Raw genomic sequence first — 15,778 nt, 5'->3', positions numbered from 1 at the left:
ATAATTCAATGGGGAGTGAGTACAAGTTGAGGTCCTTCTTTTGATGCCTGGTACATAGTAAGTGCTCAAAAGTTGGGTCTTATCGTTGCTATTATCCCGGCGTGCCCCGCTGCAGATTAGGGAGGCGTACCTTTCCCTGAAGGTGAAGATTGTTATGCAGAAATTCCCGGACCTCCTCATCCGTGTCTTTCTGGGGAAACATGGCCAGGCTGGGTCACTCCGGAGGGCTCACGTCCTCCTTGACCCACAACCCTTTCCCTTTTAGGCCCGTCACCCCAGCAGCTGGGGTCTTAGGACAGGCTCCTCAGAGGGCTTCTTAGGATTCCTGCAGCTGAAAAGGATCAGGGGGAGGGTGTTATTCCATACAAGGGGTAAGTGGGGTCTTGCGAGGCCTCCTTGGAGTCCCAGAGGGCTTAAGAGGGTTCAGGGGCAGGGGCAATGGATCCCATGGATTCTTGAGACCTCAGAGGATTGTGTGTAGACCTAGGGAAGGGGCCATTAGGATTCTGCAGGGCTACTTAGGGTCATAGGGTGCTCACTGGGCCCCTGAGAGTTTTGGGGGGCTCAGTTGGGTGTCAGTAGAGTCCAGAAGGAGAGACCAGCAGGGTCTTGAGGGAAAGAGGTGGTGAGCTGGAGAGCTCAGTGGGGTCCAAGAAGTTCAGTGGGATCATGAGGAGATCATTGGGTCCCAAAGAGTTATGGGTGGTCCTGGAGGAGGTCTCAGAGGAGTCTCAAGGGTACTAATGGTATCTTGGGTGGGGTCCTCAAGGTCATAATAGGTTTGGCAAGGGCCTGGGGGAGGGTGTTCAGTAGGGTCCCTGAAGGCTCAATGTGGTCCTTCTAAGGCTAGCCCCATCACCCCAGCAGCTGGTGGAAGGCTTGTGTGGGGAGGATCTGAGAGGGTCTTAGTGATATTTCTGGGTTTCAGTGGGGTCCCAGGTAGGGTCCTTAGGTCCCAGGGCTCTGGCAGTTTCCCAAGTGGGGTTCTTAGCATCCTGAGGCATCCCTCAGGACATCCTAGGGGCCCAGTAAGTCCTCAGGATCCTGGGGAACGATTCAGTAGGGTCTTAAGGGAGGGCTCCCAGTGGGCTCCTGGGGTCTTGGGGGCTCAGTGGGGTGCTGAGTGGGATCCTGGCAGATTCCCAAATGGGGCTTGGCAGGCACCAAGGCATAGCGGGTCTTGGCAAGCGCGATGAGGTCCTGGTCAGTGGGTGCACACATGTTCAGGCCGATGGGCAGCATCTTCTTGAGCGTGGCCACAATCAGAGATGTCTGTATAGAGTACCGGTCCCCCCGGCGCTTCTTCTTGGTACGTTCCTGGTCTGAGCCACCTGACTGCGAGGACATGGGGCTCAGCACCAGCCTGAGTGCCAGCCCAGCCCGTGCCCGGTTCCCACCCCAACACCATTGTCCATACTCTAGCCCCCAGCCTGGATACCAGGCAGCCCCTCCCTAATCCCAGAGCCTGCCTCAGACCTTGCTGATTTTTCACTTCAGATGCCCAGCCCTGACCCTCCCAGCCCCAAGCCTCTATCCCAAATTCCCAATTCCTGTCCCAAACCCTTACAGATTCCCAATTCCAGGCCTTTCTTAACCTCTGGAGGGCTCCAAGAATCCCCTAAGAACTCTCAGTACAACAACACCCCCCCCCCCCCAAACAACATGCACAACCCCACACTTCATATCAAGACTGAGTTCCCAAGAATGAAATAAAGATGCAGGGTCTCAAGAGATGAGAAGTTGGAAGAAAAAGAGAGACTGAGATGTACAAGGAGACAGGAAGACAGAAGATGCAAGAGAGATCCAGAAAGATCTGGGAACAGAAACATGGGGCACAGAGTCCCACAGCCATGTTCTGCAGCCTTGTGTGCAGACCCGTGGTCAGGACCACCCCAGTCATGCCAATGAGAAGCCCTGGTGACACGCTTTGGCCAGAGCCACATCCACACCGGCTTACGATGTGGAGGCCGTACATGCAGAGCCTGGCCCAATGCCGTCAGAGGCTCAAAAGGATGACTGTTGACCAAGGTCACACAGCCAACTGCCAGAGTCGGGATTCTGACCCAAGTCTGTCTAATTCCAGAGCCCAAGCCTTAAACTCACCATGCGCGTGCCTGTCCCACCCCATCCCCATTCCTCACGACCTCAGCCCACAATGCTTCAATGCTTTGGGTAAAGCTGAGAGGTGGTCTTTTTTTTTTTTTTAATAAAAGTTAAAAAAAAAAAAAAATTGCTCAAAGCTGAGGGTTGGGAAGAGAATAGATGGTTGGGGGCAGGGAGGAGGGGGGAGAGAAAGAGGATGGTGGCTGGCCAAGGATGGGGGCGGGGCAGGGGTTTTCTGGAGGGGGTGCAGGGATTGGGGTTTGTGGGGAAGAGGGTATTAGCCAAGAGCCATGCAGAAGGTTCCAGACGAGAGGCTGACCTGTACATCTCCCGCCTGCTTCATCAGGTGGCAGACAGAGACAAGAAGGGTTACCCCAGTCCCTCAGACAACCCCAGGCCTAACTCCAAGTTGGCCCGACCCAAGCTCCTCTGCCCCACCGATGTGCATCCCCTAGTAGGGCCCTCCCAGACCTCCATCAGGGTGGGCCTGTTTGTTCTTTAGAACCCTCTAGAGGGCGGTTCTGAGAAGTATGGGGGAGAGGACAGAGGGACACGGGATCCTGGGGATAAGAGGAAGGAAATGCAAGATGAGAGAGGACCAAGCTGTGAGGGCTGCAGGGAATGTGACCAGGACCCAGGACTGGGCAGCCAGCCGGATGAGGAGGGGGCCGGTAGGAAGCCTGGGGGGTGTTCCCTCCCTCCCTGCTAAGGCCACTTCCCAGAGCAAAGCTCCCACCTTGGCCATTTTGCTCTTGTTGTCAGCAGTCAGAAAAGACATGTTGTTGATCTCATTCTGGACCACGAAGTTCTGCTCCTCACGCTTAAAGTTCTGGTGGCAGAGGTAGTACTAGGGGTCAGACAGGGTGGGGGGAGGGCACCTCGGGGCAGCAGCTTCTCAGGTATGAGGGGAGGGTGGAGTGAGCAGGGACTCACATGGGACTTGCACCAGTAGATGAAGATCTCGCCCACCATCCTGAACAGCTCCTCAGCGCTGGGGTTGGGCTCCGTCAGCCAGTGCGCCCTGGGCATCAGGGAAAGGGCAGGTGAGGGGTGGGGTGGGACACCCAGGAGAGGGCTCCACACAGAGGATCTCAGGGGAGGGGATCAGGGGGACCAGGAGACTCCAAAGGAAGGGGTGGAGTTTTCTAGGTAATCTGGCTGGCCATTCAGATAATTTAAAATTGTTAAATGACCATTGCTTTACAAACTTTTTTCTTTCTCTAACTTTTTTTTTTAATCCTCAGCTGAGGATATTTTTTCACATTGCTTTTCAGAGAGAGTGGAAGGGAGAGAGGGAGAGAGAGAGAAGGAGAAACATTGATGTGAGAGAGACACATCTATTGGTTGCCTCCCACACCCGCCACAGCTGGGCTGGGGATCAAGCCTGCAACCAAGGTATGTGACCTTCGCCAGAATCGAACCCGGAACCCTTCAGTCCATGGGCTGATGTTGTAGCCACTGAGCCAAACTGGTTAGGGCTCTTAACCTTTTTATTGAAATATAACGTACATATAAAGTGTCAGCTTGATGAATTATCACAAAGTGAACACACTTGTGTAACCACCACTCAAGTCAAGAAATAGAACATTTCCAGTCCCCAGAACTACCCTTGTGTCCCTCGCAGCCACACCTACTTCCTTCCTCTTGAAAAATGACCCTTATCTTGACTTACAGACCATGAATTATTTTTGTCTGTTCTTGAACGTTACATAAGTAAGTGATATGAAGTGTACTCTGTTTTTTATTTTCCTGGCTTTTTTTATTCAGCCTGATGTTTGTGAGATTTATCCATGTTAATGCAAATGAACAAAGTCGCAACACACAACTCTTCGACCCAACACTCCCACTCCTAGGAATCTACCCCGTAGTAATACCCACTGGTGAGGAGAGAGATGGGTGTGCAAAGATGTATCCAGCGCACACACCACCACAGCCCTTTCTGCTTCCACAACAGACAGGGCTTTCTCACAAAGCCCTGTGCAACCTTAAAAGATTTTCCAACCCGGATGGTAGTGGAGTTGAAATTCATTTACTATCCCTGGATTAGGCTCCACCTAGGAGTTAATAATTCTTTAAACAGTTTCTAATTTTAGGGAGATGTTAGCAATTTTATTAAAGCTCTATGTTTCTGGGGAAAATGAGACTGGCAACATCTGGACTCTTCCTTTCTTCTCCCAATGACAGAGGAAGGCGCGATGATTGGGCTTCACTGCACAAATATCAGACAGCTAGCTCATCTACCCAAGCCTGGAGGCCCAGTGCTGGAGGGTAAAGCAGGGCTCCTTATGGCTGATGTTGCAACTGTACAGGGGCTCAGGTTTAGGAGGTACAGAGGGGCAGGAGGGAGCAAATCCAGTGGGTTGGATTTTGTTGAGCCAGAGGCAATGGGGTTGGAGTCGGAAGGTTGAGTGAGAATTGCAAGAAGTTTATAGCAAGTCAGAAGGTGAAGGGCCAGATGGGGTTCCGGGAAGCCAGAGGTCAGGCTAGGGCATGTAGGGGATGGTTGGGGACATGCTGACCTGTTGTTGTCCACGTAGCGGATGAGTAGAGGATAGAGGGCATACAGGTCCCGGCAGAGCACAGAGAACTCGTCCCGCACCAGGAGCTCACCCTCCTCAGCTTCTGCCTTGGCCTCCAGGCGCAGCTGCTCCTCCTCGGCCACCACCTTACCCGCCCGCTTGCGCAGCCGCCCAATGGTCGGGATAAAGTGTGAGTGCAGGAGCTCTGGTCTAGCCCGGCTCACGATGGGCTGGGCAAACACTGCAGGAGCAAAGTGGGGGACACTCATAGCTGGCTGGCCTCTAACTCCAGCATTTGACCTCTGATCCCATCTCTGACCTCTGTTTCCATCCCATGATTCCTCTGACCCAGCAGCTATCATTGACCCTAGCCTGACTCTGGCCTCTGACCCCAGCATCTATCTCTAATCCCACACCTGACCTTGGGCCCTGACCTCTAACATCGCCCCTGAACCCTGATCCCAACCATAACCCCTAACCTTAACCTATGATCCCAGCCTAACACATGTTTTTGACCTCTGACCCCAACTGAATCTTTAGCTGATATCTTACCCTAGCCTGTAACCTCTCACCCTAGTCTTTAACTTCTGACCTGGTCCTTTCCCAGACTCTTCCTCACTACATGATTTCTGACTTATGGCTTCTTACCCCAGCCTTTGGCTCTGATCCTGGCCTCCGATTCCAGCCCCCATCTCTAGTTTGACCCAACTTTTGACACGGAACTTCCAAACCAGAAATCCCAACCCTTTAAAGATTAATTTCTTGACCTCTGACCTATAACCCCATTCTTATCACGGACCTCATCCTCTGACAATTTGCATAAGGAACTCAGGCTTCTGACCCAGCTCCTAAACCCTGACCTAATCCCTCCAAGGCCACAGAAATTTAGAATCCAGCCTGGAGGATTCCCGGGACCCATCCATCCAGCCCAGACTCTCTGAGCCTGAGATTCTGACCCCTTGTGATGACCCTTGACCTTTGATCCTGAGAAAACCTAGACTCTGACTCCTCCCAACTCCCAGGAGACCATGAACCCCAGGATCTCCCCAACAGACCATTAGATCAAGGGGCCCCAGCCCTCCAAAGCTTTACGCCCCCAGACCCACCAGCAAGCCGCTTCATCCACGAGGCCTCGTCAATGCCCAGGTTGTTGACGATGATTCGAAGGATATTCCCCAACAGGGAGTTGAGGTGGTCAGAGGTGACAGCTGTACAGGGTGGGGGGATCCCAGCAGGCAGGGCGGGTGGGGGCACCTCAGGCCCACGTTCCCACCAGCGGGGCAGGTAGCTGCACAGCATGGGCAACGTGATCTCAATGACATGTGGCATCTCTGTGTAGCGGGCCCCTGACTCGGCCAGCCCCCCGATGTCTGCCATGAGCCGCTCCAGCACCGGGATGTCAGGGCACATCTCCTCCACGCTGTTGGGGAGCCCCAAGACTGGGGTGCAGGGAGGGATCAGGGCATGCCAACCCATCACCCTCAGACATCAGTCCATACCATATACTAGGGTCCCCACAAACCCTGGGATTCCCCAATCTGGAGCACCCCCAAGCTTGGGAATCCCCAGCCCCTCAGGGCCCAGATTGGGCCACACTGCCCCCAAAATGGGCTCTGCCCTGGGTCCTGTGCTGGGTGGAATGGGACCCTGACAGCTGCCCTAGCCCACACAACTTACTGGCCCGCTCCCGGGGAGACTTGGTGGTGTACACTGAGTAGGCATTATACTCGTTCAGCTGAGGTTCCAGGAACGCCACAGGCATGGCCGCTGCCAGGCGGGCCAGGCACTCCCCAAGGGCTGGTCGCAGCCTGGAAGAGGGAGCTCCTTAGCTCCCATGTCTTCCTCCACCTGGACCTGCGTCCCAGCCCTGGCCTCCCCAGAAGTGACTCTCCCCAGAACCCTTTGGAGCAGAGCTGCCGCTCACCGTGGGCATAGACGTGGCTTTTCCCTCAGGGCCCTCTTGTTCCACTCGTGATCCTGGCTCAGGAGAGCCCACATGGGCACTGCCAGGGCTCTCCCCAGTGCCCCCAGCGTGCTATGGCTATGTGCCACCCTTGTTTCTGCAAGCCCCTTCCAGGGCAAGCTTGTTCCCCAGCGAAGAACAACCTGGCATCAGGGCCAGCAAGTACCCCCCCAGCGCCTGGGATCCCCGCTTCCATTGTTGGCCTTCCCCTGAGTGCCCTCATGTGGCCACCTTGGAGAACTGCAGCTGCCACAACGTAGGTGTCTGTTGTTGAAGACTGAACATCTCCCCTACTTTTCACTCCCCCCATCTTCTCTTGCATCCTCCCCTCCCTGAGCCCCCACAGTGCCCACTCCAGCTCAAAAACTATGGTTGTTCCTCTTACTTTTCCACATAAGAGTTTCTGGTCGTTCCCAGAGAGTAGATACTGCACAGTGTTCGGTAGCATGAGACCTGGACATCATCCACTGAGAGAAAGAGAACAGGGGTCAAGGATGTGCCCACCATACCAGTGCCCACAACCCCCCTGCCCTGAGCAGGGGCTGTAGATCTGCCCGCTATTTATTAGTTTTGTGACTTGATCAAATATCACTCTCTTGGTCTGTTTTCCTATCTGTAAAATGGGGATAACTATAGTATCTTCCTCGTGGGGGTTATTGTGAGGATCAAATGAGTTAATACTTGGAAAGTAATTAAAACAAGGCACACAGCAGGCACTCAATAAAGGCTCATGTTGTCCTCCCCTTGGAGAGGAGTCATGGATCTCTTTGATGATAGTGACAGGAACTCTCTCCAGAAAAATGCAAACAAGCATGCAATCCTGACAATTTCAGGTTAGCCACACATTCTCCTGGGAAGGTCAGGCTAAGGACCTCATCAACTTCACAAATGTCACTAGGCAAAAGGGCAGGGGGACTGTTCTAGATTGAAAAGAGACTACAAAGCCATGAGAAAAACTTCACTGGATTCTGAATTTTTTAAAAAAATCAAAAGCATTTTGAGGGTAATAGGGAAATTTAAATATAGTCAGGTTAGGGCTGATATTGATATAGTGGTTACATGAGAGAAAGTTCTTAGGAGACACGAGCTGAATATTTAGAGATAAGATGTCACTATGTGTGCAACTCACATTCAAAAGTTCAGGAAAGTCTGCAGAACCTTTCACCCATAAAGTGAAAGGTAAAGCAAATGGGTCAAGTTCTTAACAATTCTGGGGGGAAAACCCCATCCAAGTGCTACTTTTCTTACTTTTATCACTAGGTTCTAATTTCAAATATAACAGCGAGAGGGGATATGGCTCTACTATCCCTCAGTCCCCATAGCCCATAAGCCCTACAGTCCATTCTGGATGCCTCCCCTGGGGCTTCTGCAGGCTGCTCACAACCATTGAGTCCTAAAGTGACCTCAGCCTCTCCCTAGTCTGTCTCATGGAGGCCCCACTGTGCCAAGGCCTGCACATCAGGGCCTTGGACCTCATGCTGAACACGTCCCCTCCACAGCCTGTCCCCTCAGTCTCCTGAGCACCTCTCCTGCCAACCCTTCCTGTCCTTCTCCAGCTCCCCCATGGTCCAGGCCACATCTTACAGGGTACTTTTGAGTACCTGAACACACAATATCCTGACACCCCATTGGGTGTTTCATCTTGCCTATGTCTTTTTAATGACAGTATGTCACACACTGTGTGTACTCTGTCACAAGATCCCAGGTGAGGTGCCATTTGGTAGAATAAACATGGCAGACACTGCTAATTGACTCCCAGTGCCTGCTCTTACCTTCTTTCTGTACTTCTCTTCTTTCTAATAATAGACCTCCAATATTTATCTCTACACATGACCTCCCAGAATAAAGGCTACTTTCCCAGCCTCCTTTGCAGCAACATGGGCCACATGCTAAGTTCTGGCCAATGGGATAGATGTAAGCAGGAGTGATGAGGACCACTTCTAGGTTGTTCCTTTAAAAAAACTGAGATGCCCTCCTCTTTGCTTTTTCTCCTCTCATACTGGCTAGAATAAGGATATAATGGTGTGCTATCTTGGACCACGTGGGTAAAAGCAATATTTCAGAGATGGCAGAGCAACAAAATGGAGGGAACCTGGGATCCTGACATTATGATCCACTTACAAATAGACTGTTACATGAGACAAAAATATAATTCTATCTTGCTTAAACTGGTGATTTAGACTCTGGCTAGAGCTGCTGAACTCATATCCTAATCAACTCATTCTATCACCTACTAATTTAGTGAACGCAAACTTTGCTTATGGCAATAAATCCACTCAATAAATACACACTTAAACACTTGAGGATTCTATCTGGCACACAGGGATGGGTGGTGTTGGCTGAATTGACCCCCCACCCCCCCACCTCTTCCCTTGGGGTCAGGAGTCCTTACAGATGACATCATCTCCAAACTGGTGCTGGGCGATGTGCTGGAAGAGGGTGGTGAGGACGGGCAGCAGGGCCACGGTGGTGTAGGTGAGGTTCTGGCCCACACCCTTCACCTGTGTGCGTGCCTGTGACACCTTGCCTAGCCGCAGGTTCTCTACCATCTTCTCAATGTCCTCTGAGGCACTCTCAAAGAAGGAACGGAGGCCAGCCTTCACGATCTCGGGGCCTGACTTCATCACCGTCCTAGGAGTGAAGTGGGGGCACCACAGTTCTAGAATCTGAGAGTTCAGATTTCGGAAAATCTAGGAATGGGCACCATGACCTGTAGCCCTACCTGGCATCCAGGGAGCGTGCCAGGATGTGAAGACAGTTGACCACAGCTGGGGCATCCGTCCCTGAGGGAGGAAGACGAGCTTGGATGAAGGACTACAGGACAGTACCTCCCTCTACATTCACCCCAAATGATCTCTGTCCACTTCCACCCAGACTTCCCATCCAAGCCCTGACCCCTCAGGCTCCTACTCTCTGGTGATGAGTCTGTTTCCCCCACCCTGGTCTGGGAGCTCCATGAGGGCACAGCCCAGGACTCTCCAAGTCACTGCCCTGTCCCCAAGTCTACCTAGTCCATGTCGAGTCCAGGGAAAGAACACAGTAAAGGTTGTTCCAATTAAGGCATGAACCTGGGCCTTGTTTCTTCAGGGTGGGGTTGGTGATGAGGGAAAAGGGGGGAGATAAAGAAGAGCTCAGGGAGCAAAGTTACTTACCAAAGAGAGAGACTCGGTGACGGACAAGAGCGGCAAGCTTGCAGAAGAGGCTGACGATAGAGAAAGAAATAGAAGGACAGGGGAAGCAGGGTACAAGGACTCCAAGGGGACAAGGGCGGTGATGACACAATTAGAGGAGGCAGGGACAGGGAGAGAGGGACAGAAGACAGAGCCAGGAGGAGGTAGGATGATGGGGAAGGAAAAAAAGGAGACAGGAGGGGTAGGGAGGGGCAGAGAGATGAGTAAGCTTGAAAGTGACCGGCAAGAGCTGGCATGTTGGGGGTGGGGTGGGGAGGCTGGTCTGCCTTTCTGACTGGGCGACCTGTTTGCATGACAGTCCTATGTCCTGGGAAAGCCCTTGGTCTTGGGCACACCAGGACAGCAGGCAGAGGTGGTGAGTGCCCAGCACCCAAGCCAGAGGCCCTAAGGTGCGCCATAGGAGTATAAGGTCCAGGGTTACAGTGCTGTGAGGTCAGGGCACTGGGTCAGAGGTCACAGGGTAGCCCACCTGGTGATCATTTCCTTCTCTTTATTGGAGGCGTGGCCACCACTGCCCAGCACTTTGGCTGGTGTGGACAAGAAATACAGGCAGTGGTTGGTGAAGTACTGGTTGATCAAAGGGAGCAGGATCTGGGGGTGGGGTGGGGAGGAGATAAGTGTGACTGAGTGAAGGGTGAGGAGAACCCATCATTCAGTTCCCAGCCCCCTCCAGCTTCTGAGCCCACCTCTCACCTTGGCAAAGAATTTAATCTCCTGTTCATGAGGGGACTTTTCTACTCGTCCACTGCTGACCACAGCCTCTGGTGGCGGGGGGCAAAAAGGGGTCACGGTGCGTTCAAGGCTAGGGAACTCAGGGTGTTATGATGGGGCAGAGTTAGGATGTGATGGGAGGTAAATTCTGGACATGAAGTCACTTTGTTGGCTCTGAGATAAACCCCTCTCTCCTACCTTTCATCGGCTGCCCTGACTCCTTGATCAAACCCTTCTTGAGGCTAAGAATGGGGAAGAGGGCAAGCTGGGATGGGGCAAGGCCATGGAATGTCCCCCTCCTCTCCTATCACAGCCCTTTTCTTCCTGAACGTCCATACCTGGCACTGAGTAAATTTGGAATTACTGAATGATAGACCAAATGAAACAAGAAGTCAATATTGGTAACTTTAAAACGGAAATCAACTTCAAACACAATAATGATGGTGACAGTAATAACTAACACTCTTAAAATAATAATGCTGACTCTAATTATTATGTGTGTGCTCTGTTTTGGCACCGTGAGAAACATCCTCGCACCATCTCCTCCCACCTTGGAGGTCTGTATACAGTAAGTTTTCGTTTAACATCCTCCTTAGGTTCCTGGAAACTGCAACTTCAAGCAAAACCATGTATAAGGAAACCCACTTGACCGTAGGCTAATTGATAGAAACAAGAGTTAAGTTCCTATGGCATATTTCTCATCACCAAAGCATCACCAAACTTCTAAATAAAGACCCCGAACACTTCCAACGTGAAACTTTGAAATAAATGTGAGCTCTATATAGGTTTAGAAACCACTCCAGAGGCTGCCTTGTCACCTCTCTGACCCCATTTCCTCTCACTCTCCCCCTCAGCCACTCTGCTGCAGCCAAATGGGCATAGTATTCGTAGCAGGGACCTCTCAGGGCCTTTGCACTGGCTGTTCCTCTGCCTGGAATACCCTCCCCCTATGTCCACACGGCTCCCTCCTCTGTCCATCAAGGTCTTCTGGAATGCTCCCCTCCCCACAATCCTTAGCTGGCTCTAGTGCAGTCTTCTCCCCATAACACTAACTACCTTCCGACAAGTGCAGAGATTTAGTTATTTCTGACGTTAATTGTCGGAATCCAGGGCAGGGGTCTTTGTCTGTCTTGTTCTCTGCTTATTTCCAACACCTGGAACACTGTCTGGCACAGCAATTAGATGAGGGAGGAAGGAGACATGCATGACTGGGGTCCCAGGCAGGGTGGGCAGCAGGGAGGGACTTCTCTGTACCCAGGTGGGCGATAAACTCCTGGGAAATGTCCATCCAGCGCAGCAACTGCTGCAGGAAGCCAAAGGCGAACCGTTTCTCAATGGAAGATGTATCCAGCTCCATGTCCTTAAGGCCCCTGCGTGGACAGGTGGAGGGAAGGGTTGGCCCAGACGCAGAACACCCTGTTCCCATCCTTCTCTAGCTCCAACTCTGTTCGCCCGAGTTCCCAGCTCCTCCCTGGAGTGGGCCTGCCTCTTTACCCCTTCTCTCCAGACCCCACCCTCTTAGCCTCCTCCCTTCTTTGGCCCTGCCTTCCCTACACTGGCCTCAGTTCCCCCAGCTGCTGCCTGGTGAGTCCTGCCCCTCTTCCCCACTGCTCCCAGGTCCAGCTCCCTGAACAAGTACCTGGTGACCGCATAGCCGTTCATCTGCAGGAACTTCAGCAGCTCCTGGGCCTTCTCTCGATCTCGTGCCTTCTCCTTGGCAGTGAGTGTGTCGTAGGGGACCAGCAGGGGGTGGGTCCCACCACCTGGGGTGGCAAAGATCAGAAATCAGGGGGCTGGGAGGGACCCAGGCCACTCTCATTGAAGTGGTTCCTGCAATTGAAGGCTTATGTGATTATTGTAATAAAGACAGAGTTAAAAATAACCAAAACATTGCTTTAGGATGCTCGTCCCATGCTCACCACAGCCCTATGGTAGTAAACGCCATTACTCCCACCATACCAAAGCAGACACAGAGGTTCAAGGGGATGAAAGCAATTGTGGAAGGTGAAAGTCACACAACTGTAACGTAAGCCCTTATGATTCCAGAGCCTATGACTAGGAGGCCGCGGAGAAGGGGGACCTGGGTGGGAGTGGGATGGGCACCCTCACCCTTGGCCTCCAGCTCCAGCTTCTTCTTTCGCCCCCATGTGTTGTGGTAATTTTCTGCCAGCTGTTCGGCCATGGCCTGGGAGTGGATGCGGAGAGTCAAGGCCCAGACTCAGAAGATGTCCTCCCCACCCCAACAGACACCTCCACGCCCCCCAAATAAAAGGTCAGGGGTCTCACCTGCAGCTCCCGGGACAGGGTAACTCCGCTGAGGTCTGGCGGTTGGGGGTTGTAGCCTTCTCTTGGATCATAGGTCTGGGAGGGCAAGGGAGAGATGGGGGGTTGATGGGTTAGCAGGAAGCCCAGGCCGGGAGCCAGTCTATCCCCCTCACCTGGCCCTAGGCCCCTGCTCTGCACCCTCTCCTTAAGGCCCTGCCTCTAAGCCACCCCTCCTCTTTCCTCTGCCCTCTCCCTTCCTGGGCCTTCTCCGGCACCCCGCTGCTGGCCTTCCTCCAGCCCTCATCCCACCTCCTCCTTGGCCCTATTCCAGCCGCTCCCACCCCATGACCCCGCCCCCACCTGAGCACTTTGGGAGATCTTCCGCGTTTTTTTCTTCTCCGTCTTCTCCTCCTCACCCTCCCTGGCCTTCTCTATGGTCCATTCCCAGGCAATCATGGCCTTCAAGGACTCCTTGATGGGCCAGCGGTAGATCTCTTTGTCCTGGGGTAGACAGGAGAAAGGGGAGTTGGTGGAATGAGGTGAGAGGAAGGTGGAGGTAGGAGATCCTGGCTCAGCTTTCCTGGCTTCCAGGGTCCCAAGAAGGGGGAAGCCCCCAGCACATGGCTAGGAAGTGGGCCAGTAGAATTCGAACCTAGGTCTCTCCCCTGCTCTGTAACAGAGCTTCCCGAACAAACTTTCAATGTCCCATCTTACACATGAGACTCGGAGAAGTTAAGTATGGTCAAGGAATCAAACCCAGGCTCTCTGGCTCTTCCAGAAGGAACACTAGGAGTCCTGGGTTTGGGGGAGGCAACCAAGTTCAAGGAAAAGGCATAGTCCATGGAGGGGGATCTAACTAGATACAAGCCCATGAAGCAGATTCACTCCTCCCTGAAGCCCCAAATTTGGAGGTTTCATTTCAGAACCCTGCCACTGGCCCCTAAGGCCTGGTCACCTTCTCCGAAAAGGTCTTATAGGGCCTCAGCATGGGGTGGGTCTTCAGTTCCTCATCTGCGTTCTCTCCATAGGACCAGTTGTTCTGGATCTGGAGGTGAAAAGGGGTGGGGGGAGGCAGTGTTACCACAGAGCTGAGGGTGGGGGCAGGATGAGGGGTAGACAGCAGCTGGGGGAACACAGAGAGGGAACCCTGGAGGGGCTGAGGGCTCCAGAGGAGGCTGTGGGTCTCAGGAAGAGTTAAGGGTCTCAGGAAAGCTAGGGTTTTGAGGCAGGGCTAGGAGTTCCTGGGGAGGGGAGGACCCTGAGGCCAACCTTGTCGAAGGCCCACTTCTCATGTGTGTACTCCGCGAACTTGTTTATGAAGGAGTCCAGCTTCTCTGGGATGATCACACTATTAGGGGGCACAGGGTCAGCAGATGGTGGGGCTGGCCCTTCCTTCCATCTCTGACAGTCACATTCTACTTCTCTCTGCCCCCAGGCCCCACCCTCTCCTGCCTCTAGGTCTTACTTGAGGGTCTCCACAGGCCGAGGATCAAAGTTGCCTTCAGCATCCACTGTGGCCTTTTTCTCAGCCTTGGACGAGTAAGAGGCATCCACGTAGTCAGGGGGCAGGGCCCCTGCGATGGCGCACAGACAAGGCATAGCTATGCGGTACAGCTCTGGGTCATATTTCTGGGGATGCCAGGGACAGGGGTGTCACTGCAGGCCTGGCTGAGCCTGCAGTCCCTGGAGCCCAATGACCTCAAATTTACCCCTCCCATCAGCCACCCCCCTCCCTGCACCCACAAACATGAATTATAGTCTCTCTTCCTGAAACCCAAACCTCAGTCCCATCTGGACCTTCAAACTATCCTGTTACCTTCTCCAGGTCCCCAAATGAGAGGCTCATCCCATCTTCCATGACACACAAACCAGAGGTCCAACTCATGGATTCTCTTGGATTCAAACTGCCTTCCTCCCTGAACCCCACATTTAGGGATTTCATTCTGATTCTTGACTTCGGACCCCACCCCCTCCAAAGAGCTTTCATTCAGGGTTCCTGGGTGCTCAGACCTTGTGTGCCAGCGAATCAAAGATGCCCCAGAAGAGTTTCCTTGTGAGGTGCAGCTCTTCCTCTGAGGTGATGCCGAAGTTGGCCCAGCCGGTGGGCAGGCAGTAGTACTTCCAACAGCGCTCATAGTGGTTGGTGAGGAGCTGGGTGGGAATAAGGGGGACACACAAATGAGGGGACCAAAGCAGGTGGCAGGCAAATGAAAGTCATGGGAGGCCCAGGGCTGCCAGTGCTTTTACATTATAAAGGAGGTGTGGGTTATGCAAATGAAGCTAATGAGGGGAATGGTATTCTTATTGGGGAGGGGTCCTGAACAGTTTAATATGCAAATTTAGCAATTCTAATTTAGAGTCAGGATGGGCATTAAACCAGAGCTGGATTTGTCTGGTGTTGCTTTACACAAGCAATCTATGAGTAGGGTTGTGAGTAAACAGACATGTGGATGCAGTGGTTTGCTCTTATGTAAATTATCATGCCAAATAGAAACATTAGCAGCACTCCATACAGATATATGGTAATTGGGAAGAGGGCCTCCGTATCCAACATGTAAATTTGAAATAGGGACTGATTTAGATGCAAAATAGTCAAGATATCTGAGTTGGAAATATCTCTTTAGGAAAACTAGCTTGCAAATTAAAAAAAGTAACAGGAGAGACAGTGTGCAAATATTCAGAATAGCTGTGGTACTGTTTATTAAAATAAATGTACTCATTTGAATAGTAGAAGGCTGGTGGTCTGGGCATGAAAACAAGCATGCCACTTAGGGAAAGTGGTGTGCCCCATGCAAATATATGCTAATGTATGTGCCGGCTGGCTCACTGTTAAGCAAATTAAACATTAATTAGAGAGTGTTAGAGGCACCAATGACGCAAAGCGAATATTCTGGGAACCCCGGTAGGCAAACGAGAATGCTACAGAATGGCTTCACATTTGCAATTTAACTGGCCTGGGGGTGCTGACAGAAATGAGCCCCCCCAGTCCGAGGGCGGAGCACCGGGTGGGCGGGGCACGGAAATAA

At 52.5% G+C, this 15,778-nt stretch overlaps 1 protein-coding gene across 2 annotated transcripts in view; it reads right to left on the bottom strand.

The window, feature by feature from the left end:
• RYR1 (ryanodine receptor 1) overlaps window positions 1-15,778 on the bottom strand; it is a 98,427-nt gene that overhangs the window by 39,710 nt on the left and 42,939 nt on the right. For both annotated transcript variants that reach the window (XM_087826694.1, XM_087826693.1), the window contains exons 50-71: window positions 14,763-14,903; window positions 14,218-14,381; window positions 14,022-14,100; window positions 13,708-13,797; window positions 13,113-13,253; window positions 12,774-12,848; window positions 12,597-12,672; window positions 12,127-12,250; window positions 11,742-11,857; window positions 10,470-10,537; window positions 10,246-10,367; window positions 9,738-9,787; window positions 9,308-9,368; window positions 8,978-9,216; window positions 6,971-7,052; window positions 6,300-6,430; window positions 5,729-6,061; window positions 4,623-4,863; window positions 3,037-3,124; window positions 2,840-2,932; window positions 1,165-1,335; window positions 131-190 (exon numbers count right to left, since the gene is read on the bottom strand). In XM_087826694.1, coding sequence (XP_087682820.1) covers window positions 131-190; window positions 1,165-1,335; window positions 2,840-2,932; window positions 3,037-3,124; window positions 4,623-4,863; window positions 5,729-6,061; window positions 6,300-6,430; window positions 6,971-7,052; window positions 8,978-9,216; window positions 9,308-9,368; window positions 9,738-9,787; window positions 10,246-10,367; window positions 10,470-10,537; window positions 11,742-11,857; window positions 12,127-12,250; window positions 12,597-12,672; window positions 12,774-12,848; window positions 13,113-13,253; window positions 13,708-13,797; window positions 14,022-14,100; window positions 14,218-14,381; window positions 14,763-14,903 — 2,745 coding nt within the window. The remainder of the gene's footprint in view (window positions 1-130; window positions 191-1,164; window positions 1,336-2,839; window positions 2,933-3,036; window positions 3,125-4,622; window positions 4,864-5,728; window positions 6,062-6,299; window positions 6,431-6,970; window positions 7,053-8,977; window positions 9,217-9,307; window positions 9,369-9,737; window positions 9,788-10,245; window positions 10,368-10,469; window positions 10,538-11,741; window positions 11,858-12,126; window positions 12,251-12,596; window positions 12,673-12,773; window positions 12,849-13,112; window positions 13,254-13,707; window positions 13,798-14,021; window positions 14,101-14,217; window positions 14,382-14,762; window positions 14,904-15,778) is intronic.

Source organism: Miniopterus natalensis, chromosome 18 (genome assembly GCF_054644295.1).
Source record: "Miniopterus natalensis isolate mMinNat1 chromosome 18, mMinNat1.hap1, whole genome shotgun sequence".
NCBI lineage: Eukaryota > Metazoa > Chordata > Mammalia > Chiroptera > Miniopteridae > Miniopterus > Miniopterus natalensis.
The sequence above is the reverse complement of the archived record's forward strand: the minus strand, read 5'-3'. Positions and strand labels throughout refer to the sequence as shown.